This window comes from Arachis hypogaea, chromosome 12 (genome assembly GCF_003086295.3).
Source record: "Arachis hypogaea cultivar Tifrunner chromosome 12, arahy.Tifrunner.gnm2.J5K5, whole genome shotgun sequence".
Lineage (NCBI taxonomy): Eukaryota > Viridiplantae > Streptophyta > Magnoliopsida > Fabales > Fabaceae > Arachis > Arachis hypogaea.
The window spans coordinates 99,716,769-99,744,586 of NC_092047.1; the positions used below are offsets into that span (position 1 = coordinate 99,716,769).

The 27,818-nt window shown below is 29.4% G+C and overlaps 2 protein-coding genes and 1 long non-coding RNA gene across 6 annotated transcripts; 2 read left to right on the top strand and 1 right to left on the bottom strand.

Annotated features, from left to right (window-relative positions):
* Positions 1–6,155: 6,155 nt before the first annotated feature.
* LOC112727853 (uncharacterized) lies at positions 6,156–10,263 on the top strand. The gene is made up of 2 exons (XR_003166011.2): positions 6,156–6,551; positions 9,689–10,263. It is a non-coding gene; the product is annotated as an uncharacterized lncRNA (long non-coding RNA).
* An 8,632-nt stretch (positions 10,264–18,895) lies between these two features.
* Positions 18,896–23,958, top strand: LOC112727854 (uncharacterized). Of its 4 annotated transcripts, none has more exons than XM_025777775.3 (3): positions 18,896–19,234; positions 20,379–23,002; positions 23,339–23,958. In XM_025777775.3, exons 2-3 carry the CDS (start codon positions 20,459–20,461, stop codon positions 23,612–23,614), a joined length of 2,820 nt encoding a protein of 939 aa, XP_025633560.1. In that variant the 5' UTR covers positions 18,896–19,234; positions 20,379–20,458; the 3' UTR covers positions 23,615–23,958. The 4 variants fall into 4 exon arrangements, with proteins under 4 accessions (XP_025633560.1, XP_025633561.1, XP_072065657.1 ...); XM_025777776.3 differs by having other exon boundaries at positions 18,983–19,445; XM_072209556.1 differs by having other exon boundaries at positions 19,033–20,067.
* Positions 23,959–24,415: 457 nt separating this feature from the next.
* Positions 24,416–26,795, bottom strand: LOC112727855 (uncharacterized). The gene is made up of 4 exons (XM_025777777.3): positions 26,626–26,795; positions 26,214–26,273; positions 25,559–25,754; positions 24,416–25,150 (listed from the first exon to the last, which is right to left on the bottom strand). Exons 2-4 carry the CDS (start codon positions 26,241–26,243, stop codon positions 24,609–24,611), a joined length of 768 nt encoding a protein of 255 aa, XP_025633562.1. The 5' UTR covers positions 26,244–26,273; positions 26,626–26,795; the 3' UTR covers positions 24,416–24,608.
* Between the last annotated feature and the right edge of the window lie 1,023 nt (positions 26,796–27,818).

Consider the following 27,818-nt stretch of genomic DNA (forward strand, 5'->3'; position numbering starts at 1 on the left):
TTTTGCCAGTTACTGTTAGACTTAATATATATAGCGTTTGTTGATTTATGTACTTATTTATTTATTTTTTTGACACGGCTTAACATATTTCCTATTATATTTTGCTGGTCATTACCATTATTATATTTCAAATTTTCAATATATTAGGTCCACCTGTTTTGTGTTGTTTAGTTTGGAATATAAGAATTAAGAAAAAGAAGTCATTTAGATAAAAGACGCCTAAAATGTTTTTTTTAAGATGTTTTTTAATAATTAAAATTTAACATATATAATCGATTGAATCATGTTATTTTTGTCAAAATTAGGCTAGACAAATTGATTTAACCGAAAAAATGGTGAATCAAATCTTGAATTGGTCTAAATTAATATTATTTTTTTATAAAAAATGACTACAATATCCTTATTATAGAGAATGATTAAAATATTCTTATTATATATATATATATATATATATATATATATATATATATTTTAAAAATTCTAAATCCTAACCCTACGATAAAAAAATAAAAGATTAAAATTTAGAATTCTCAAAATTAATATATATAATAAAGTATTTTAGTCATTTCCTATAATAGGTATTATAGTTATTTTTTATAAAAAAATAATATTAATTTAGACCAATTCAATATTTGATTTATCATTTTTGGGTCAGATTAATTTGTCTAGCCTAATTTTAACAAAAATAACACAATTTAATCGATTATATGTATTAAATTTGAATTATTAAAAAATATCTTTATAAAAAGACATTTTCAGCGTCTTTATTTAAGTCACTCTTAAAAAAAAATATGACCTTGACTGCGAGTAAAGATTTAATGTAACAAAAAATACACTACTTACATAAATTTCAGTTACACATTGAATACACTATTAAAATAATATTTAAAAAATTCTGATGCCCGACAGAAATACACTAACGATAAAATAACTAATAGAATGAATAACATGACAAACTTTTTTTTTTGGAATAATGGAGCTCAACATTAACATGAGAAACAGTGATGGATCCAAAAAAACTTTGTTAATAGAAACAAAATATATATAATATAATAATAATTTTTATAATAAAAATATTATATTATATAAAAATTAATTATTAAATTATTTACTAACTACTATATATTTTTTTATAAATATATATATTGTTTAATTTATTTTTAATATATATTTTATATTTCAACGTATTTTATATATGTGGTTATTATTTTTAATGTACATATAATATAATTATTGTTATAATTATATGTTGTTATTATAAAATATGATTAATTTTTAAAATATTTAGTTTATAATTAAATATTAAAATAATAATTTAAATAATAATATATAATTTAAAAATTTATTTTTTAAATTTTATATTTTAAAAAAAATTGAATTTTTTTAACAATATAATCAAAATGTCTCTTTTTCTATATATATATATATATATAAAAGTAAATAATTATTTAAAAATTTACTTTTCATACAATTAATTAAAAGTCAATTCTTATTGATATTTATAATTGAAAATTTTTTTCAATTAGTGTAGTTACTATTAAAATAATTAAAACTAATTTTAAAAGAAAATAAATAATACTCTTTTGAGTCGATTTCTAAAAAAGAATATCAATCTCTTTTTTTTTTGTTTCTAGAATATCAATCTGTTTTTTTTTTTTTTTTTGGTTTCTCACGGTATTCCGATCCCCCAACCTGACCGGCCAAGGACTAATCCACTGCGGTATTGAGTTCTATTTTAAGAATTTGTCGCTGGCCAATAATTGTTGCATGCATAAGGCGGGATTCAAATATCCGACACTTATTTAAGCGAACTAGTGATGAGCTAACCACTAAACTAACCCAATTTAATTACACCAATCTCATTTAAATTGAGAATTAATCATTTTAGTAGACATCTAATATAAATTGTAAAATTGATTATTAAGTACTAAAAGTTAAATAAAAAATTATTATGAGATCAAATTTAATAATTTATAGAGACTAATAAAAATTATTATCATATATCACTCAAAAAAATTTTAAATAGTAGTAAAACACTTACCCCACAATAATATACATAAATCCGTCCTTGAGAACAAACTAAGGTTTATGGCATTGTTAATTATTTTAAAACTAAATAAACCCTAATTTTCCAAATCAATTCCCCAGTGTCCTCCCTCCTTTCCTAGTTTTATATCTCTCTTTAGTCTTTAGTTCCAAATCTATTTCCTCGCTATCTTTGATTTCTCCGGATTCAATTCCCTTCCTCTAAGATAATAGAAAATCACACAAGATAAAAAAAAAAAAAATTTACAAGATGAAAAATCAAAATTCCCAAATTAAGCAAATGAATTCTCTATTTAATGGCATAATCTTTATTTCTAACAACTGATCATGTTGATGAACAAAGAGATTTAGCATTTTTATTATTCAAGTATAATAATGAACTGAATGAATGAATATAGAGACTTAAAATAATAATGGCATACAAAGTCAGTGCACATATATTCCGAGCAAAAAAAATTAAAAAGAATAAAGAAGGTTATGTAAACGTTAAAAATCAATTGTTATATATTTATATATAAATATATTTATTGTTTAATTTATTTTTAATATTTATTTTGTATTTTTATATGTATTTTATACCAATAATTAATTTGGTAACTAATTTTTTATGTATACATAATATGGTTGATCGAGGAGGTTAAAGAGCACTCTTTTAAAAGGTTGGTTATTTTCGTAAAATTTAATAAATTTTTAAAATTATTTTATCATTCATCTCTTTTAAAATTATTTTTATCGGCATTATAATTTTTTGATACTATTTTAGTAGTTTATTATTTTTAAAATAAGGATGATTTTTATTAATTATTACTATTCTAGTAGGACGGAAATTACAATTACAATTAGAATTAGATATTAGACAATAGATAATTATTACCAAGTCAAAACCTTGAAAGGTCGTGGACAATAAAGATAGCAAATGGTTAGCTTTTCCCATTTCTCACCTACAAAATATACCATATTGCTCCTTTCCGATTTAAAGAATAAAGGCATGCCAAATGCAACCCTAAAAAAAGAAACAATTACAAATTAAAGCACGCCAATCTTTTCTTTTGTGGTTGAGCATATCATGATATCATGCCTTTATTTTAAGCCAAGGGAACAAAGTATAAGAACAAGGAAAACTGGAAAAGAATGTAACGCATGATTCGAAGGCCTACGGGCGTATCAAAGAAAAGAATGTAACCCACAGAAATAAAGTAGATAGATATTTGAAGATTTGTCTCACCTTCAGTACTGTTTACGTAATGCTTGATATAGTTTCCAAGTCTTATAAGATAAAATTAAATAACTAAATTATTTTAAAACCAATTAAAAATAATTTTAAAAGATTGAAATAATAAAAATCTTTAAAAGGAATGATTTATTGTGGATCTGGATAGATTATCTGGGAGTTTGGCAATAGTATGGAGGGATGGTTGCGTTTAGGTAAATTTTTTATTGCGGCATCAGTTCTTACAGCTGGTTCTAATGATTTATATGGTGTTCTAGGTGTTTATCTCAAATCAAATGATCAACATAAAATGACTCAGTTTGCTGAATTAACTTCAGTCACTCAATAGTTCGATGGTAAAGTTGTGTTAATGGGTGATTTTAATGTCATTTCTAATCAATTAGAGAAATCAGGTGGGGGTGTTAAATCTCTTTGGGGATGGAGGAGCATACTGGAAGGCCAGAAGATTATTGAAAAATGTCTTAACTGGGCTGTGGGTACTAGAGAGAATATTCGAACCTTTGAAGATTCTTGGCTGCCTCTCCCGTATCCTTTAATGATTTCTGACATGCCAAATATACATGCATTTCTGAGTTGGTTCTAAGAGTTAAAGATCTAATTACCGAAGATAGGAATTGGAATCAGAATCTCATTCAAGAATGATTTCCCCAAGACATTGCAGACAGGATTTTGTCAGTTAAAATTCAGCATAGTAGAGACAAATTGCAATGGGATTTAAACAAATCCAAGCAATATGATATAGTTTCAAGTTATAGAATTGGCTATTTATTTTACCATCCGCCTCTGGAGCTTTGCCCTAATTATATGCAGCAGAAAAAGTCGTGGATTGATCTATGGAAGTTGAACTTGCCTCACAAAATTAAGCTATTTATCTGAAAAGCTCTCCATGGCCGGCTTCCGGTGCTTGCTCAAATTCATCACCGCATCCCATCTATATCGTCAATATGCCCCTGCTGTCATGAAGCAACAGAAATAGTCACTCATTGTTTGATCGATTGCTCTAGAATCAAAGAAGTATGGTCTCAGAGTTATTTCCATGACTGTCTTCCCCCTCAGAGTCCTAACGACTTTTGGACATGGTGGACTGCATCAACAGAGATGCTTAACCCGTTGAAGAATGCTGACCGTAATCCTCAATTGCTTGCCATCATTTGCTGGAACTACTGGAAAGCTCGCAACCAGCTAATTTTTTAAGGTTCTACTTCAATGCCGTCTGGCATTCTAGCAAGCTCGGTCAAGTTGTTCCGTGAAATCCAAAGAACTCCTAGTTTAGATCGTCATCTCCATGAGGCAAACTCTTAGTTTCATTCAATTTGATTTATCATTCTTTCTTCTTTAAGATTTTTCTTCATTTTTCAACCATGCATCGTTGGATGAATACCTTTAGTATATTGTTTTGGGAAATCCCCACCTTTTATTATACTGTCCTGCTTTTGGACATCTTTGTATTTCATTTTTCAATAATTAATGAAATATAACCTACTATTTTAAAAAAAAATAAAAAATAAAAATCTTTAAAAGATTATATTAATTCAATAAAAATAACAAAAAAAAAACATTAAATATCGCAAATGACAAAAGATTTGTATATTTGATCTAAATTTTTGTATAAATATTTACATAATTATTTGAAAAGTATATAAAAAAAATCAAATAAAAATTGATCTCTAAATTTTTTTTTAGTCATTTGCGTAAAGATAAAAGTGCAAAAGAAAAATCCACATAGCATAAAATTAAAAAATGTTAAGAACGGAACAATCTCATTATTCTAAAATTATTGCAAAGAACTATATTAAAATCTAATTTTTTTAAATTTGATAATATTAATTTGATTTTAAATTTTTTTAATTATTTTTATCAAATTAATATTATATTATCTTCAAAACTTCTTTTGGTGTTTTTATTTTCTTTAGGGGTGGCAACGGGGCGGGTAGGGGCGGATTTTTGCTCTACCCAACCCCGATCCCGCCCCACTTGACAAAAAATCCACATGAAACCCGCCCCGCCCTACCCGCGGGTAGTAAAATGTTAAACCCTAATCCGCTCCTGCGGGTACCCGTCCCGTCCCTACCTGCCCCTATAATTATTAAATCCAACAAATAAAATAAAATTTTAAAAATTATATAATCACCATTACAAACATAACATAAATTAAAATAAAAATTTATATATGATATAATATTATTAATCATTTTACTAATTATTTTATATATGTTACATATATTATATATTAAAAATATATATATTATATATACCGGGGCGGGTAGGGGCGGGTTTAACCTAAACCCGATCCCGCCCCGCCCCGGCCAAGAACTCGTCCTGTTAAAACCCGCCCCGAGCGGGTAGAGACGGGGTGGGTACCCGCGGGTTCGGATAGTGTTGCCACCCCTAATTTTTTTTTGGAATTTTTTGGTCAGCGCATATATCAAACACTTTAATATATGATAAATTTAACCTATTGAATTTTTTTGAACAAATACTATACTTACACACACCCAAAAGCATAAATTTATCTCATTTACAATGAGATAAATAATACAAATTTCTCACTTATTTTATTTAAAAATAAAATAAGAGTAGATCAATTTCTAAAAAGATCAGGTCTAATTTACACGTTAAATAAATAACAAAAAATTGTTATTTATCTCGTTAACAATCATTATTCTGAGAACCTGATCGGATCGGTCGGTTGAACCGATCCAACCGTGAATAAGATTTTAATATGGTTCGATCTACTGTTAAAAATCACTCTCTTCAAAATCGTTTTTAAACCGTTGAACCGGTCGAGAATTAGCCAGTCAGACCGAACTGCGATTTGGCCGGTTCTAATGAGTTTAAGGTTCTGTGCCTAGGGATAAAAAAACCTCCTCCTCCTCCTCAAGCCATTTTTTATTTCCCCAATTCCTCAGACTTTCTCCTCTCTCAACTCTCAACCCTAGGTTATAGCCTCCGCCACCGCCGTAAGGAGAGACTCAGCGCCGCCGCTGTCCATTGTGCTCAGGGGCCAGCACCGCAGGAAGTGAGAAACTGCCATCGTTCACTGCGTTGTGGTCGTGCTCCAAGTCTCCCCTGTTCACTCTCACGGTCTCACCAATCGCAGCTTCTTCTTCGAGTTCGGTGTCCGACGTTGTCTTCTTCTACTCAGCCCCACTTCATATGGCTTCCCGTGGTGGCTCCGTGGACTGTGGTAACTAAGAAGATCATAGCTACTGCAGAAACTATTAGAAGCACCAAAATCCCAACAACTAATGCTACATTACTACTACAGGAATAGGTACATTATTTTTCTTCTTCTCAACTGTTTCGATGTGTTGGTTGCATGATGATGCAGAACTACATAGGTATGGATTTTGCCCCACAATAGCATTTTCAGATTAAAATAAAATGATTAAAATTAGATCAAGAATTAAGAATATCTTTGATTACTAGTCATTAGAAACTTTAGACTTTGGATTTTTTACTATTTGCTATTAACTAAGCATGCATGCCTCAATAATAGTGAACCTTTAATGTCTTTGATCTATTAAGGAGTTTATTGGGAACTAAACCAGTGAAGTTATTATTCTCCAAGTTTCTGCGAAAATAGAAATTGCTATGACACCATTTTCTCTTTTATAACCAAATAAACTGTACTTATCATCTAAATAGAGGATTAACTTATAAAAATTTTAGTGATTGTAGCTATATCAGAAAAATAAGGTATAGATCCACTTAAGCTATTATTTGATTAATCACTATTATGTCAACTTGAAAGTAATTGTGTGCAAAGTTTGAATGTTGTTAATTTCACATTGCAAAGTTTGAACTTGTGATTTTAATTTACTGATTATTGATTTTGTTTCATTTTTCTTCAATTCTTCTTCTTCGATCTTGGTTTGAAGTTTGGTTCTAAATGTATTTGTTGATGGATCTGTAATTAGTAATTACCCATGTTAGTGTTTTAGTGTTTTATCTATTTTCAAATTTATGTTCCTGTAATTGCTGGCTTTGATTTGTTTATAATTACCCAGGTTCTGAATGTATTTGTTGATGGATCTGTAATTGCCCAGGTTCTGAATCTATTTGTTGATGGAGTTGTAATTGTTGGCTTTGATTTGTTTTTAATTACCCAGGTTTTGAATGTATTTGTTGATGGATTTGTAATTGCCCAGGTTCTGAATCTATTTGTTGGTGGAGTTGTAATTGCTGGCTTTGATTTGTTTGTAATTGCTGGTTTACTAGTTGCTGGCTTTGATTTGTTTACTAGTGTTTTGTGATTATTGGTTAATGTTTTGGTTTGTTTGTTGCTGAATGCTTTAGGCAGATTTCAGATATGGTCTTGTTTGTGATTTTTTGAGTTTTTATTGCGCTGTGGCTGGTCTTTAATTTCGTATCTGTTTTATTAATTTCAGTTATGGATAATAGTATTTAGATATATTATTGATAAATTATGATGTTGGGATTTACTATTTAACTTTTGAGTTTGTATTTTGATAAGATCATATGGATTTGGTTGATGATAGTTTATGTAGTGTTTTAAATTTGGAAGATATTTTAAGATTTATATTAGACTATAATTATATTTTACGATGTTTATTTATAATTTGTTTATTATTCTATTCTAAAAAGGTTTTTCGGTTGAACCACCGTTGGACCGGTTAGACCAATAAACCAGTGAACCAGTGACTATAGTGGTTTGATGACCAGTCCGGTTCTCAGAACCTTGTTAAAACATAAAAATTAAAATTATTGAAAAATATGAGTAGCAAAAGAAAATAGAGTAGAGACGGTGGAAGTAGAGGATTTTTTAAAAGAGAGACACACAGTGAGGTTTCCAACAACGCCGGAAAAAGGTATAAGAGAGAGAATGTAAAATGCATAAACAGTAAAATAGTAAATAAAGAAAGAAAATAAACAGATTGGAGTAAAATAATGATGAGAAAACAGTTAAGGTCTTAGAGATGTTTACTTTTCCGGATTATAATGTCTTACCAACTATTTTAACAATGAGTGATTCGTTTTATGACAAACCATAAGTGATTAAAACCTAATATCTTAGCGATTTAATCTCCTCTGATCTTACTAAAACGCCACAGACAAGGTTAGTTAATTCAGATCAGAGGGTGAAGTTCAGAAAACTAGTTTAGCACCACAAAAACCTCAATTACCCAAAGCTAACCGGATTTTATGTCACATATCTAATTAGCCCAGGTAAATTACAGTTTAGGAGGAGTGTTTTCAAGCTGTAGCTCAAGCGAGATAGCTCTCTCGAGAATCACAAGAGCTCATGTAGAAAAAATGGTCATACTCTCGTTCCACCCCAGATTCATAAGATTAAGAACGAAAACAACACCTTAGAATTGAATCATACATTAACTAAAATAGAAGAATAATAACCTTAATTCATAGAAATAAATAGAGCTTCTAACCTTAACCAGGAGGTTTAGTTGCTCATAACTTTATAAAGAAAATAGGTTTCTGAAAAGTGAAGAAGAAGATCTGATGTGATCTCCTCTATTTAGACCTCATTGATCTCTTCCTTAAATACTAAATGCTAAACCTAAAAGATATTATTTTAAATTAAAAATTACAAAGATAAAATAAGATAAGCCTAAGAAGTGCTAAAATCCACATGGAGGTCCAATAGCATGTGAAACGGACAGCAAGCTAGCGTTCAACGCTAAGAGAGGAGTTGCGCTTCTAACTTCTTACCCCCTTGCTGGCGTTGAACGCCAGTTTGGGCGTTCAGCGTCCATGGGGGAGCTGACAGCATTTTTGTTTCTTGCTCCAAGTTTCTCCAAACTGCTTTGAATTTCACCTAAAACCATAAAAACACAAAAAAAAAAACTCAAAGTAGCATTCAAAGGTGAATTTTGCACTAAAATATACTAAAACTTAATAAAATCTAACTAAAAATAATATAAAAACAACGAAAAAATGGTATAAGATGCTCATGCATAAGCTATATTTGTGGAGAAATAAGGTGATAATGATATTTCCTATATTCACTTCACCCCAGAAGCTAGAAAGGCCCTAGCGAAACCTTACAACAATATCATTAAGATTCTCGGAAAAAAACTTCAGTTATACTAACATCATTCACAAGCTCAAGAGTGTATGAAGAACAAAAGGAGGTATGAAGTCTTAGACGTTAAATATGGGTATTTTCTTGTCAAATTCAATCGTATGGAGGACAGGAATTGAGTCCTCTTAGGAGGTGATAAACTCTATTTTATTATTCTAAATTGTGTTAAAAAATATGGAGTTTATCAACTAACTTAAACAATTTTGGCTTAATTAACTGAGTTTTTTAAATTTTGCTTCTAATGAAATTATGTGTGAAAAATATTATTTTTCTTCTTCTAATTGTTAATTTCTTAATCTCTTTTTGTGCCATTTGATGTTGTGATAAAATTTCTTTAAGTGTTTCAGGATTAAGGTGCATCAACGGCCAAAGGATGGTACATAATGGAACCAAGAAGCAAATTTGGAAAGTAATTCGCAAGAAAAGCTGTCTAGCAACTCGCTTAAACGAGATTTTCTCGCTTAAACAATACTTTCTTACCTAAATGAGAATCTCGCACGCACGAGATTTTCTCGCGTGCACGAGATCGGATCATGTGCCTTGATTAATGAAGCACGTGTATTCACATGCTTTCCAAGGGCCCCGGCAGTTGTGTGAGATGGTATTTGGAAGCTAAGATGAAGGAGAAAAGGCTACGTTATAACATACACACTTATTTTTCTTTTTCTAGAGTTTGGGAGTTTGAATTCTAGAGAGAGAAGTTCCAACTTATTTCTAGAATGTAAGGGTTTCTTATGAATTTTTCTCTTGTTTTTAGGTTTTAATTTGTTTAATTGTAATTCTTAGTTTATAATTTCTAGTTTCGCTATTCTAATTTTTTAGAATTTCTTGTTACTTCCTCTAGTTTGCTATTTTAGTTTATGGACCCTAGTTGAATTCTCAACTTTTTTTAATGAATTTAATATTTTATGCTTTATTCTTACTTGCTTGAGTTGTTATTGTCAATTTCTTACATTAGGGAGTAATAAATTTTTATTATTCTTGCAAAGGGATTGATAAAATGTCTTACTTAATTATAGATCAGAGTAGATTTTGTATTCTTGACTTGGGTTGGGAACTTGGGTGAACTTGAGTTACTAATGTCCAAGTTGATTGATAATTTAGAGATGTTAATTAATCTTGTTTGTGCAAACGCTAATATTTTACTAATTCAATTAGTAAGTTGGTTAGGACTTGTGGATTAGGATTAATTAAGACTAACGATTTTTTTCAATTTGTAGAGATTAACAAATTAGTTTTGTTCTTTGTAATTATTATGTTATGGTTAGTGCCAAGGATAGTGATTCTTAATTCTCAACCCTTGCCAAGATCTTTTTCATATTTGAATTTACTTTCTTCTATTAGTTAGTTATCCTAATTATTCTTAGTTTAAATTTCTCTTACCATTTAGATATTGCTTACTCTTTAACTTTTTGCTATTTAATCCGTTAATTGCGATCAAAATCCTCAATTTTCCCATAGCCAATGATAATGCACTCAATTGTGATTCTAAAGGAGAATGACCCGAGATTAAACTCCCGGTTATTGATTTAAATTGTGACATCTATCTACTTAATATACTAAAACTGTGTTTTTCTCCAACTAATAAAAGTGGTGTTAATTTTTCATGAACTCTTTTTTCCTCCCAAATAAAAGTACTATTCTCTCTTCTAACTTTATTTTTAGAAAAATATCTTTATTATAATTATATTACAATTATATTACAATTAGCATTTAATGAATAATGCATGATTATACTAATTTAAGAAAATATCTTTATTATAATTACACATAAAATGAATATTTAATGCATTATCAACTAATGAAAGTGAGGTGTTAATTTCTCATGAATTTATTTTTCCTTTAAAATGAAAGCACTATTATCTCTTCTAAATTTATTTTAGAAATATATTTATTATAATTATATTACAATTATATTACAATTAGCATTTAATAAATAATACATGATTATACTAATTTAGAAAAATATCTTTATTTTGATTATATAAAATCAATATTTAATAACTTATTAAATTAATTATCAATCAAAAGTATTGTTAATCATTTTAATTATATTGATACAATTCTAATTCTTATTTATTATGTAATAATTTTATTAGTGGCAAGTTGTTAAGTCAATGGTGACCCATTTATAATAATAATAATAATAATAATAATAATAATAATAATAATAATAATAATAATAATAATAATAATAATAGATATCAATAATTAAATGCTAAAAGAGATAAATACCAAATCGGTATCTGAAAGATTTTGGCGCTGACAAAATGATATCTGATTTTTGTTATTAATTAACAAAATAGTTTCTAAAAGATTTTAAAATTTGACAAGCGTATCTCCGAGCTCGCCGGAGCAAATCTCCGGCAAGTATAATGCTGATATGGCCACCGTATTTTGGTGACCTGGCAAACCACCCCCAAACCCTAATCCCTCCCTACCCAACGCAACCCCCTCCCTCTCCCTCCCCATCGCAGCCCTCCCCCTACCCAACGTAACCCCCTCTCTCTCCCTTCCCATCGCATCCCACTAACGCCCACTCCCCCTTCTCTTTCCCTCCCATCGCAGACTCCCTTCCCTCTCCCTCCCTTCGTAGCCCCCTAATCCCAACGCACACTCCCTCCTTCCTTCTCCCTCCTCATCACAGCTCCCTCTCTAATGCATATTCTCTCTTCCTCCCTCAACACCATCACTCGCAGCAACAACAACCTCAACATCAATCGCAAAAGTTACGTTCCATTTTGTCAAATTTTAAAATTTGTTAGAGACCATTTTGTCAATAACAAAAGTTAGGTACCATTTTGTCAGCGTCAGAATTTTTCGGATACCGATTTAGTATTTACCTCAATGCTAAAATTATTATCAAATATTGTCTATTTAATTTCAATTAATTAACAAATTAAATTTTGGTTGTTATGTTTTATTTTCTACATAATTATGTTAATTGTCAATCATTATATATCAAATTAGCATTTAATACATAAATATATTAATTATCAATAATTTTTTATAATTATACATAAAATTAGTATTTAATATATAATTATGTTAATTGTCAATAATTTTAATTTTTAATCATTCTAATATAATTTTAAATTAATCGTAATTTTTGGCAAGTTGATATTGATATCTACCTCAAAAAATTAAAACAAAAATCTATAATTCTAATCATGATAAAAATGTAGATGATATGATATGGCTTATTCAATCACGGTAAATATATGATGTATAACGTAAATAAAAAATTAACTTAATAATAACTAATTTATATAATTATTTTTGTTCTAATAAAAGCTATATATAGTATTTTTTTTGTGTTTCGTGAGTAATATATTCATATATTTAGTAATATATTTTTTGAGGCAAAAAATACTATATATAGCCTTTATTAAAACAAAAATAATTATATAAATTAGTTATTATTAAGTTAATTTTTTATTATTTACGTTATACATCAAATATTTACTATGATTGACTAAGCCATTATCATATCATATACATTTTTATCATGATTAGAATCATAGATTTTGTTTTAATTTTTTAAGGTAGATATCAATATCAACTTGTTGAAAATTATGATTAATTTAAAATTATATTACAATGGTTGAAAATTTAAATTTAAATATATGATTCATTTAAATATATTTAGTAACAATTAACATAATTATGTATTAAATACTAATTTCATGTATAATTATAACAAAATTATTGACAATTAACATAATTATGTAGAAAATAAAACATAACAACTAAAATTTAATTTGTTAACTAATTGAAGCTAGGTAGACAATGTTTGATAATTATTTTAGCATTTAATTATTGATATCTATTATTATTATTATTATTATTATTATCAATATAAATGGGTCACCATTAACGTAATAATTTGCCACTAATAAAATTATTGCATAATAAATGAGAATTAGAATTGTATCAATATAATTAAAATGATTAAAAATATTCTTGATTGATAATTAGTTTAATAATATATTAAATATTGATTTTATATAATTAAAATAAAGATATTTTTTTAAATTAGTATAATCATGCATTATTCATTAAATACTAATTTTAATATAATTGTAATATTGTAATATAATTATAATAAATATATTTTTCTAAAATAAATTTAGAAAAGATAATGGTGCTTTTCATTTTGGAGGGAAAATAAATTCACGAAGAATTAACACTTCACTTTCATTAGTTGATAATGCATTAAATATTTATTTTATGTAATTATAATAAAGATATTTTTCTAAATTAGTATAATCATGTATTATTTATTAAATGCTAATTGTAATATAATTATAATAAAGATATTTTTCTACATTGAGAGAATGTTGCTTTCATTTGGGAGGGAAAAAGAGTTAATGAGTTTTATTTTTATTTGGACTTTAGGGTTTAATGGGTGTCATGCTCAAACATAAATAGTGTCTTCAGAGTTTCGGTCCGAAATACATACTAAAGCCGCCTCCGCAGCTCTTTTTCCATCAGAAGAATTGTGATTCAGCCCTATTAGGGATATAGAAGACTTTGGTTGAAGAAGATCAAAAAAATCAAACTCTTTCAATCATGCTCACGAATTAAGGTACGCTTCCGCATTCAAGTATTTCATTCTTAATGATTTAACATGAATGATCTTGGGGTTAAAAAATTCTAAAAATTTCTAACATACCATACATATATTATTTTCTAAAATGTTGTAAGTGAAGTTTGAGCTCTAAACTTTAAATTTAAAAATTTTATTATTTATCATTATCTATCCAATCTTTTAAATAAACATATAAAAAAATTTGTTTGTATCTTGTTAGATATAGAGGTGAACGCGGATCGAATCGGATCGGATATGGCCGAAATTTTGATCCAATCCGCACTAAAATCATCGGATCAGATCGGATCTAATATCCGCAGCTTTTAAGTTTGAATCCGATCCAATCTGATATGCACATTTGCAGATCGGATATTGGATATATCCGCAAAATACAAAAATATTTTTAGAAACTTATTTTTTTAAATATCAATAAAATTCTTTTTTTCTAGTCTTTTAAATATGCCTAATCTTAAAATAATATTAAATATATTTTTCTTAAATAATAAATTAAAATAATATAACATATATGATAATTATTAGTTGAAATAAAATAAAAAAACATTTACTTATTTATTTCTTTATTTTTGCGTATACGCGGATATGCGGATACCTACACAAAATTTGTAATCCGATCCAATAATCTTGTGATTATTGTGGATCGGATCCATATTCGTAATTTTCGGATCGAATTCGGATAAATACTGCAGATATGTAGATTAAATCCGATCCATGAATACCTTTCATTAAATCTTAAACTCATTTAAAATTTTAACCAAATTTATTTATTTATTTATTTTTTGTTAACAAGCTCGTCAATAGACTTCATGCTAGGTTAGATTGTCAGACTTAGATATTTAAACAAGTTTTAAACAGATCAAAAACTAGATTCGGATTGAACAACTATAATACATCATAGTATTTTAACGATAAAACCTGACCTATTTCTGTCCCTCGAACAAAGTAAAAACAAGGTATGATACTACATATAAAAATGTAAATTTTTCAAAAATTACTGGGAAAAAAAAACCTGTGCAAAGAACGACAACAAGGGATAAAAATGGGGTGAGTATTCTTAAAAAGAGATCAGGTAGACGACTATAGTGAAAGGTGTTCTAAGATTCCACCAAGTAGGGCTTCCAAAAGAAAAAATAAAAAATAAAAAATTTGCTCATGATTATTTGTAGGGTTTCCAAAAGACCAAAACCGAGACTGAAGCACCAGTGATTCTGTAGAATCATTGAATAGGACTAGAAGTAGGAGTAGAAGTTCAGCCCCCTCTTACCAGCAACTTTTGTTATCAGCTTTTCAATTTTTGGGGCTTTCTTGTCTCTTTCTATTCCTAATGGTGTGTCCCTTTGCCCCATTCATCATGCTATTGTAAGTTCTAAGTTCCCTTTCACACGTACACAATTGATTAAAATATATTTTTAATATAAATTTTATATTTTAATAGATATTTCATATAAATAATTAATTTAATAATTGAGTTTTTTTATACACGTAACTAACATGATTAATAGATTATTTGCCTAAATGCTTTTGTGACATAAGCACAATTCTTTATCTAAAATATATATTTTTTAATTCACCAAAGTCTTATGTTTAAGAAAATGATAGCCCCAGCCCCCATTGTATAGGCCATATCTCTAAGCTTATCTTATCAACTATGTTTATAAACTTTAAAATATTTGTAAATTATTCACCAATAAAAATTTATGAATATTAACTTAAGATTTTAATTTGCATTTATAAAGAGTTGATTTGTTTTGTCTAAATAAAGAGTTGATTAGTGGGAAAATTTATTCACCAATAAAAAATTTATGAAAATTAACTTAAGATTTGTTTTGTCTAAATAAAGAGTTGATTAGTGGGGAAAAAAAATCCTTGTTGTCAAGGACATATGATTCTCTAAAGTGAAAGAAATTAAAAATAAAAAAGTAATTATCATTAATTTATAATATATATAAATTTTATTATTTTAATTAAAGATATAATTTCATTTTTTTTACTTTAAAAGAACTTAATCTATTGTGAAAAATATATACTTATATTTTTAACTAAATATGATTAAATTTGTACTCAAGCGAAGAGAAGAACTTGAAAAAAAGAACGAAATTTATATAAAAACACAATTAAATTAAATTCATTTCCAAATGATTTACCAAGTCCACTTTACTATTTTGTAAATTGTAATTTGACTAATTGTAACTGTGGCATGTGATGCGATTTTCACTGCACTTTGCGGCTTGCGCGACGGTTTATCCGGATCGCCGTTCCCGCGAAATTAGCTTGTTATAGTTTTTAATTAATAATTAATCATTTTGTTTATGGAATTAATTTCATAATCAAAAAATAATTTAAACTATAGCATTTTTTCTGGTCAGAATAATGCAATGCCAAATGTGTCGCATTCGGAAAGTCCCACACACACAGATATGGAGGGACCCAACTTTGGGATTCGCGTTAGCCAAACAAGTCTTCCACTGTGGGACCCACTGTTCTTTCTTTTCACCGTTTCCTTTGAAAACGAAACGCTCGCTCACTCACTCTCACACTATTTCTTACCACTCAATTTAAGGCTCTGTTTGGCGCGCGCCAAGTCCCTCTCTCATTCGCTGTCATGCTAGTAAATACTACTAATAGTCAAATTTCTTCTATTTCATGCATTAATTGTTTTTTATTTCTTGAAAAATTCTATTATAATATAGTACTCTTATTAGTTAACCTTTTAATAAAGAATTTAATTATAATGTACAGATATAGTAAAATATTTTATATAATTATTTAAATATATTTATTTTTTAGATCATATTTATATAATTAATATAAAAATAGTTATTTTATTAATGTAATATACATAATTTGATACATATAAAATTTTATTTTGTATTAATGATGTATTAAAGTTAAATTCTTTAATAAAATGAAAATTTTGCATCACTAGACGTTAGTGTGTTTTTGTTCCTTTTTTGTTGTAGATATCACTAAATGTATTTAATTCTAAAAATTTATTTATATGTTTGTTAGTTTTGTGATATTTATTTTGTTTGATCTCAATTCTAGTTCTATTTTAGTAAAAATAAAATTGAATAAATAATTCTTGGAAGCCTTATCTAATAATTAAATATAAAGAAATTAAATTTAACATAATATTTTTATTTTCAAATAAAAGATATCCTGTACTATATATATATATATATATTCATTTCTTTTCCTTTTTAATATTCAAACAAAAAATATTTATAATTAAAAATTTACCATTTTAACTAATCCATATTTCTTATTATCGCACACACATTGTTTAACCTCTAAAACAGTGGATTAATTTTCATATCAGTCCTTATTGAAGATTGAAAAAATTTTAGATATTTTAAGTAATATTTTATTTTAATTAAAAACGGCCACACATTAATATATAAATAAAGAAGGGTGCGTTTAAACGAACCAAATAATTTTGTGCTTATTAGATGCATCATTTTTTTTTATATAAAGTTAAATTTATTAAATAAAAATCATAAGATATTATAAAAAAAATATTGATAGATTTATATACATGAATAAATTGTAATATAATATTTTAAAAATAATAAGTATAATTTTTATTTTAAAATAAATAAATATAAAGTATATAAATATGTACAAAAATATTTTTTATTTATTAAGATTAATTATTATACAGTATTTTTTTAGTTATAAAATAATTAAGTTATTTTATATTAATTAAAAATAATTAGATTATTCATTAAAAAATTTTAAAATATTGTAATAGGTAATTTTGTACAAAAAATATTATTATATAATACAATTTTTTATCTAAATATTTATAAACATATATTTTATTGTGCACAAGGTTATCATGTGATATTAATATGTGTTTTAAAATATTATATATAATACATGAAAAATGTTATTATTTTTTTTTACACTTTTGAACAAATATTTCTGAATTTTATTATTTATATTCTTAAAAAATAAAAATAAACATATTATTTTTATTTTTTATAAAACATTGGTAAAAATTTGCTTCTAAAGATTACATATATAAACGCACTTCCGATTATAAATCTTTACATATGTACATATTAGTTTGTGGACTTTATTGGTACGTATACAATAATTCTCTATCTCACTGATAGTTTTTAAATTAGTCAAGGTGAATAATATTGGTAATGAATAAATAAATAAATAAATACATTTTTAACCTTTCTACTGGAGTTATCAGTTATTTATTAAATTATAGCTAGATAATTAGTTTTATTTTTATTTTTTTGAATTTTACTTTGTAGTAATAACGAAACATCGATTTTATGTAAAATAAAAAAAAATTCATGAAAATAAAAACTATATATAATTATATGAAAATTACATATATATAATTATATAAAAATATTAATTATAATTATAAAATTTTCATGTCATTCTATAAAATTTGCTTTTTGTAAAAATAAATTTTTATTTATATTAAAAACTAAAAATAATGTTATTTATTTTCTATTTCTATTTTTTAAGAGTATAAACAAAAGAATTTTACTTAAAAGTGTGAAAACATAAAAATATTAACATTTTCATGTATTATATATTTTAAATAAAATTCATGTTTATAAATATTTGGATAAAAAATTATATTATATAATAATATTTTTTAAACCAAATTAACTACTATAATATTTTTTATTTTTTTTAACGAATAGTATAATTAGTTTTTAAGTAAAGATAAAATATTTGAAATTAAAGATAATATTGCATAATAATTAATATTAATAAAAAATATTTTTATATGTTTTATATTTATTTATATTAAAATAAAAAATTATAATTATTATTTTAAAAATATTATATATATACATACTAATATATCTTATATTTATAATTTCTATCGATACTTCTTTATAATATTTTTTAATTTTTATTTAATAAAATTTAATAATTTATAAAAAATAGTACATCCAATGCATACAAAATTATTATTGGGCTAGTTTTAGAAATACCCAAAAAAAAAAAAACAAAACAAAACAGAAACAAATGTGGAGATGAACAGAGAAGAAAGAACGAAAATGATGATGATATGATGGAACCAAAACAAGATTAGATTGCCTCAGAAAAAACACTGTCCTCATATTCATTCATTCATTCTTTCTCTCAGTAGTAATTCTTTACTTCGCTTCCAATCTACGTTCACTTCACTTCCAATCTCCATTTCCCGTTACGTTTCGGATCTTTCTCCACATAATATTGCCGCCATTACCACAATTCTTTCTCTTTCTTCTCTTCTCTCTTTCCATTCTTTCTTTTTATACTCTTGGTAAGTTTTTTTTTTATTTTTTTATTTTTTTGACAAGAAAAACTGTTACTGTCGTGTTTGGATGCTATATTTTATTATTTTTTTTTATCACTGTCTGTTTTCTACTTGTTTTATTTGAAGGAAGTGTGGAAGGAGAAAAAAAAGTGACTCTTGGGTTGAAAGGAAACGAATCGATAATTGTGATTTTGTGTTCTTTTCTTTGATTATGAATGTAGGTTTCGCTTCAATTGTTTTTCCATGTAGAAGGATTTTTTTTCCCTTAAAAAATAATAAATTCTCGTTACAATCTTTCTCGGAAGCCAAACAGAGCTCTAACTTTTGTATTAATTTTCTGATTTTATTTTATTTTAAGTTTTTGTTCATTTTTCTATTCACTTTCTGAATTCAATTATGCCAAAACCCTCTTTTTCCCCTAATATTATGATATGATGTATGGTTCTGTTTTACATCGTTGTTGATTTTCTCTATTAGGTATGTGTTTTCTCTTTTCTGTTGTTTTCTTATCTTTGTATTGCAACAAATTTGGAAGGAGGAAAAAAAAATTAAGAATTTTTTTTTTTTTTGGTGGGATGAATGAATGGTTTATTGGGACTTTTAAGTCAACTCTCAACTACACTTGTCACTGTCTTGGGGAATGGGGAGGAATTGCAATCCATCATCATTCATTAAAATTGTTCATTGAATGCTACAAGTTTTTAGCAAGTCTATGTGCATCTCCTTTAGTGTGAAACAATGCATTCAATTGTGTTTCCAATTTCACGTGGCTTCAATGTTTCAATGTTGTCTGGATCCCCATTACTCTATCATTCTGTGTTTGGTAGAAAAAAAACAAAGTACCTCCCTTAAATTTGATTTGCATTTTTGTTTTTTTTCATCTTCAAAGATCAGTAATTTAGTTCAGTATGTCATGGCTTGTGTCCTAACCCTGATTTTTGTTTCTTTTTTCTTTTGAGATATGAAGTATGAACTTTAGTGATGTTAATAAATGCAATTTAATTTAAGAGACATGTTGTAGATTGTTCTGCTAATCCAGTGATATGATTGTTAGGTCCACAACTTTAGTAGACTGTTAAGCATTTTAATTTTTTACCATAAATTTCATATGCTTTGGAACTGATTCACTTGTGAACATTTTCTTTGACAGATAACTGCCATATATTATGTGAGGAACTAGTTTGCAGCATAGAATTGTGACTGGTGAAAATTTGAGTTTATGTTTGTGCGATGCAATTCAGTGAAAAGAGAAGTGATGAGTTGTTGAAACCTTCTGAGGACATGGTATTTGGTTTGGAACTAAGAAAGTTCAGCTCAAAACGGCATAGCAGCTTGAAGACCGCAAAAGAAAGTTCCGTGTTGCCCCAAACAAGTCGAATTCCGAAGGATGAGGATAAGTTGAAATTGAAGAGCAGCATTGGTGCAGAACACCATGATATGAAGCATAAAGCGAAGAAGGATGCAGAGTGGAAGATTGAGAATCGAGGGAGCTTTAAGAGAAATGCAACTGATAGCGATGAGCTTGTCAAGCACATGTCGAATTTGCCAGGTTATCTCCTGCAACCTGATAGAGGACACAAGTCCCAGGAGAAGGCCTTCAATGTTGGTGTTCTAGATTGGTCTCGGCTCGAGAAATGGAACCACAACCACAACCATATCCCAGTTCTGTCTAGCAACTTTGCAGCATTCAGTAGCAGTGAATCATCATCAAGAGCAGTTACAAAATTGTCTACTAGAAGTGTCAGTTTCAGGGAAAAAAATGATGAGAAAAAGGGTTTGGCTTCTTCCTCAAGAACCAGGCCATCTAAAAAGAATAGGGAATGCCTTCCGGGAAATTCTAAACTTCTCTTTCCGGATGGCCGACAATCTGGATCTTCTAGAAGCAAAACTAAGTGCACTGATGAGCAGAGAATGGCACCCTTGGCATTTGAGTCCTTAAGCAAAACTCATTCAGATGTATCGCTTGAGAGGCGGAAGAGGAATGATCATAGTAAAAGAACTTTACAAGATGGAAATTCCACTTCAAATTCAAGGCGGCACCATGGGGTCTCACATGTTCCGAAAGAAATTTCTCAGCAGAATACGAACAGCTGGCAAGAGTATAGCCGCAATAAAAAGGAAAGACATCATAAGTTAAGCTCTGATATCGGACAGCCAGCAGTAATATCAAAGAACAAAGAGGTCTCTTTAAGATCTAAGAAAGTGAATTCAAGCAGCAGGGAAATTGGGAAAAAGGTGGATCAGTTGCAGCAGTCAGATTCCAACAACGGTCACAAACATTGCCATGATTTCCGGCTTTCTGAGTTAAGATCATCTTCTGATGAAAAGCGTTCAGAATCTAGCCAGAGTAGTTCGTCATATATTTCCCTTCCTGATCAGGTTTGTGCTGAAGATGTATGTCCTGAAATCCCTCGTTCAAGTACGCTCAGTTCCGGGGTTGAGTTTACATCTTTGGAAAGAGTTAGACGCAGCACTGGTGCTAGTCTGGATATGGATTGTTCTTCTGTTGTGTCTGAGACACCTGCTTATGCCAATAGGATTTCTAAACGTCGTTCATTAGGAGCTTACTCCGATGCTGATTTGTTTGGCACCAACCAAAGAAATCAGAGCGTTTTAAGTAATATAAAGGAACCACTGAGCCAAGAATCGGCAGAGCTGACTTCATCCAGCCGGAGGGGCAGGAATATATCCCACAGTCGCCGGTTTAGCTTCAGCTTAAGTCGGATCGGAAGAAGTTTCAGCTTCAAAGAGCCCCCTACACTTCCACGATCTAGTGCTAATTATGTTGGTGCGAAGTCTGGTCCAGTCACGCCTGAATGTTCCATTCGTTGGGATAATCCTGGCAAAGAGAAGGCAAGTAGTACCCGGACCAACCCTAGCCCCTTGCGGAGGTTATTAGATCCTATACTGAGGCACAAGGCATCAAGTATACACCATTCTGCTGAAAGCAGTCAGACACAAAAGGGAAGCATGAATTCAGTTAGCTTCGCGGCATTAAGAGTTGATGAACTACAGCCTTCTGAAAGAAGCAAGGGATCAATGGTTCATGGCCTTTTGCAGCTTACAATGAAAAATGGACTACCTCTGTTTAAATTTGTGCTCAACAATGAGAAAAATATTTTTGCTGCTACCAGGAGAAGTTTGTCACCACTGGAGAAGGATGTTTGGGACGCATATTTTACATTCTACCTCGTCAATGAAATCAAGAAAAAGAGCGTTGGATGGATGAGTCATGGTAGCAAAGGAAAAAGCTCCGGTTATGCCTACAATTGCATTGCTCAGATGAAGTTTTCCAGCTCTAAAATCACCAAGCCAATCGATCAGAACTCTAACAGGCAGCGAATGGTTAAAGAATATGTCCTCATCGCCCAGACGGAACATGGACAGCCGAAGCTCGTTCAGAGCAGCGAGATTGCGGCCGTTGTCATTGAGACACCTTGGGAAAACACGAGCAATGAAGCAATGCATAGTGATACTGATTTGCTGAAGCATGGATGCTTAAGGTGCTTGTCCAATGAAAGATGCTTGTGCAGCAGTTCAGGAGAAAATGACGTGTGTACCACCAAAGTTATACTCCCAGGTGGTGTTCATGGATCACCAAACAAAGGTGAACCGTCACCATTGATATTTCGGTGGAGAACTGGTGGTTCATGTGATTGTGGGGGTTGGGACATTGGTTGCAAACTGCTTGTCCTCTCTAACCAGAAGCAGCAAAGTTCAGACGTTCCGAAATTTCCAAAACCTTTCCATGACCGTTTTCAACTTTATGCCGAGGTACAGCTTCCACACTTCTTATATATGTCAATTTAGTTATTGTCACACTAATTAAAAAGAAAAAAGGCGTAAAATCAAGAATTGATTACAAAACTGCTGGTCAACATTCTCTTATTTAGTAACAAATTTAGAGTGTAGATGTTTCATTGTTTATTGTACTTGGAATGTGCGGAGACTGGGGAATAAAGATATAACTTTTTAAATAAATGGCACTTTGAAATCCAAGGATGATATATGTATATATTTCAAAGTGAACCAAGAAAATTTTTCTATATTATGATCTGGATTGTTGTACTAGATAACAATTTCTCATAGCATACCTGTCATAACTCTCAGGAAGGAGATAAGCAAGACACACCCATTTTCGCCTTGTCACCGTTGAAGGATGGATTCTACTCGGTTGAGTTCCATTCATCAGTCACTTATTTACAGGCATTCTTCATCGCTGTCGCCGTTTTGAGCTGCCAGAAATTTCCAAGCTTTTTGGAAATGGGTAGCATGCTTGAAGATAACCTTAAGGAACCTAGTTCCAAGAACAACAACAGGCCTCAAGGAAAAGCACCCTTAAAGTACACTCCAATTCCACCACTCTCTCCTGTAGGAAGAGTTTGATTTGATGAGGGTTTTTTCTTTTTTTATTTATCTATTTTTTCTCCCGGTTTATAGTTAGCTTTTAATGATCTACAAGTAGCTGAGAAGAGTAGCAATTTAATGCACTTAAACACATTTCTCTAGCCCCTCCAAACTTTTTTCTTTCCACCCTTTTCATACATGCAATCTGGTATAGCATTAGTCCTTTCACCAGAGAACATGTTGTTGCAGATATGGTTATGCTCATTGTGCTCTTTTTATTCATTGTACAAAAGAAACCGCTGCAACATCAGCATCTTTGTACAAAGCAAACCTTCAATAAATGAAACCAGTAGGGTTTATCCTCTGCAGTATGAACTACAAAAGCAGTCTTATATGCTTGGAAGTGAAATTGTCCGGGGAAGTTTTATGTATTTGATGTATAAATCAACATATAAATTCACTTATGAAAATTTTAATCACATTTTTAGCCCCCAAATAAACATACCCTCAGTCAGATATTCTACTGCCATGAGTGAGGATAAATCAAAGTAAGAAGTATTTGTTGAATCACAAATTATGTTGATTTTTTGCATAAGGTGGTTCATTTCATTTCATTCCATTCATGATATGCAATGAGAGCAATATAAGTTTATAACCCGCAACGTAAAATTGTATCTCAAATTTGCAGAAATACGTCAGAGAAATATTCTGCGACAATGAAACTTATAACATGAGGTGTAAGAGCTTATAAATAAAGCAAATACTTATCATACATTATTATTTATTTGTTTAACTCCATCCTATGCATGAACATTATTTGTATTAAAGACTAGGGACAACTTAACAAATTTATTTGTATTTGAGCAGTGAAGTTATAAAACTTATAATCGACATTTTGGAGATGGTTGAAGACTTGAAGCTTTCAGCACAACCCAAAACAGAAATTGATAGAGTCATAGAAAATTAGAAAGTGTGATGTTAACTATATATGAAGGGAACAAAGGCAACTTCATATCTACATCCAAGTATTCATTCATAAGTCTATTGGGGAAGCATGATGGATACAAATATACCACTGGCCATCAATCTTCTCGAACACATTGGTTACAAATTGCCCTCCCCATCTTCCTCCTTTTGTCTTGACAAATTCCATGCAAGTAACATACCCCATATCCCCTCTAGCATGAACCTTGATGTCTTCTAGCCTAATTTCTAGTGGAAATTCATAGTTTGCCCAAACCAAATTCCAGCTCTCAATAACATCATCATAACCAGATATCCCTTTTAAACCAGGGTGAACACAGCACACCTCGTCTTTCTTCGACCACAGGGCTTGCATTGCTGCCAGGTCCCCATTTCTGAACGACTCATAAAACCGGCTGTTTATGCCGAATATTGTTGTCTTGCTATCTTTTTGGAGATTTTTGAGCGTATCCCTTATTTTTGCTGCTTTAGCATAGTTCTCTTCCGCAATGGCATTCCGTAACTCCTCCTCCAAAGTCTGTTCATCCAATGCGATGTTCTCACTACTCAAGATGCTCTCTGAGTCTTCACTTTTGACTCTTTGTTGCCTCCCTGATAGAAAACACAGGCACATATTAATGCGTAACTACAATCTGCAAAACAAGGACTAAAGAAACTTGGGGTTGTAGACACAGAAATCTGAACTCAATCAAAGTCAAGATATAACCAAAAAGACACTAGTCAACAACATAGAGACTACGCACTAATCATGATATTATCCAAAAAAAAAATGTCCCACCAATTCTCATTTTCACTTTTAAAAAAAGTTTTATGTAGATATACAATCATTTGTTGCCACTTCACCACCTAAAAGGTCTTATAAACGCTAATTGGATAATTGCGTAAAACCCTTTTTTAGGTCATATAAACGCTAATTAGATGATTGCGTAAAACTCTTCTAAACTATCAATGCATAAGCAATAAATTCTTAACTATAAGGTTTCAAGCAAAGATACTTACTGTATCCTTGCTTTTGCAAGTTTGGCCATTGAGTGGCAGGCAGAAGACACAGTTGGTCACTTCTTCCAAAACTTTTGCCAAAAACTAATCTAACTGGATTAGAGGAAGGAAGAGAAACATAATGAAGCTTCTGAAAGTTATTGATGAATGAACCCGGTAAGAAATTAAATTCCTTGATTGTATTAGAAGAAAGACCCTGCATACAAAATTACAAATCAAGCGTTATGAAACAAGAATTTTTTTTTTCTTAAAATTGAAAAAGATGACAAAATTATAATAATTTCAGGGGATGAGGGGAAAATGTGACTTTATGCTCAATCCACAGCAACTTATCATTCAAATTTTCTTCAACAATATTCACAGAAGGCCCTCTTAATTTAAAAAGGTCAAATGGCCCATATCATTGAAGATGCTTAAATTTTGCCAAAAGTTCCTGTTCATTCAGTTTAATTTAGGGTTTAGGGCCTAAACCCTAAGCAGTTTAATTCAATCTTCAATCAATCATGAAAATTCAATTTAATGTTCAATTCATCGCTACTGATCTTATCTGTTAAAATTCATCTGGAAACTTACATGTTACATCATAGAACCTCTCAATTCTATATATATTTTCGGAAATTTTGATATAAGTGAAAAAAGAAAAATGGTAGCTCACATTGATGAATATGGTTCCATGAAGCGCCATAGTTGGAAAATGCTGGTTCCAGAACTACAGCTGCAAGAAGAAAGCAAAACCTGAGTACTTGAAATCACAAGGAAGGTACGAAATATAAGATCAACAATCAAGTACATGTCACATGGTTTCTTCTACTGAATCAATACATGTTCACATATCAAGAAATGGGCATGCTACATGGAATATTGTTGAAGCACCAAAATGAGTATTCAAGAACAACAAAGGGGGAAACTTTAAGCCATTGGGTTTCAGATATTCAAAGCACTGATTCATTAAAGAAAGAAAAGAAAAAGGATCTAGTAGAATGATAACATAGTAGGAATAAGAAACAAAGAGAAAGTAAGAGCAAACATGTGAAGAAGAAGTTGAAAGAGAGAAGAGAGCAAGAAACCTTGGAGAGTAGAAAGGGCGAATGGAAATGGAAGAACAGAGATCAAAGGAGACTAGGCGCGCTGGTGAAGAAGGTGAGGTGCCAATCGTTGATTGAACGAAACAAAAGCCAGAAATATGAAAGAGGTAAGATTGTAAGAATGAAGGAAACGGTGCCGTTTATTTCAGCAAAACCCTAAGATAGGATCTATTTTATTTTTCTCAAATGAAAGATTAAAAAAAATAAAAATAAATTATGCAAACGATGTACTGTTAAAAATTTATTAAATTACAATGTATTTTAATTAAACATAAGAAAATTTAAATGCTATAATTAAATTCTTTTTAATTTAAAAATATTTTGTGCGGTTGAAATAATTATATTAATTATATTTTAAAAATATTTTAGTGTTCGATTATTTTTTTATAAAATATATAATTAATTTTATCATTTAAGTTAAATTATTTTATTAATTCTCATATTTTTCTTAAAATTTATAACTAGGTCCATGCATTCTAAAAATTTTTAGATAGGTCTGTGAATTTGTAAAAAATTTTTAAAAAAAATCTATATTGTTCAAAAAGTATCAACTATTTTTTTTAAATATTGAGTTCAGTTAGGTGTTATCTTCCAAAATGATATATTGTACTAAATTGTGGGGTACCGCAATAATTCTTTTAAATTCTAAAATAACAAAACGATAACGCTGTTTTTTATTTTCAAAATTTAAAAAAATAAAAAACAAAACGGCAATGTTATTTTCTATTTTAATTTAAAAATATATAAAAACAAAATTGGATTGCCTTTATACTTTAATAATTGGGTAAAACACTCAAATGAAAAAACATTACATGCATGTCTCTATGCATATAACTATATAAATCGAATGAGCGCATGTCGATTTAGTATGTTTGAATGTAAATCGATACAAGCAGCTTCGATTTACCAGGGGAGCACATGGTTTTGAGCTTACCCATAGTAAATCGATACAGACATTGTCGATTTAGCCTATGATCAGTCATAGTAAATTGAAACAAAGCAGTTCGATTTATATATAACGTGGTTCCAATGTAAATCTATGCCCCTAATTTGATTTACATGCATACCTTCTATATATCGAATTTGAATTACATTTCACTACTATTCTGAAGACTACCTAAAACGTTGGTTTGGGTCTGAACGTGAGGTCTAGATCTCTTTGTGTGGCAGCGTCC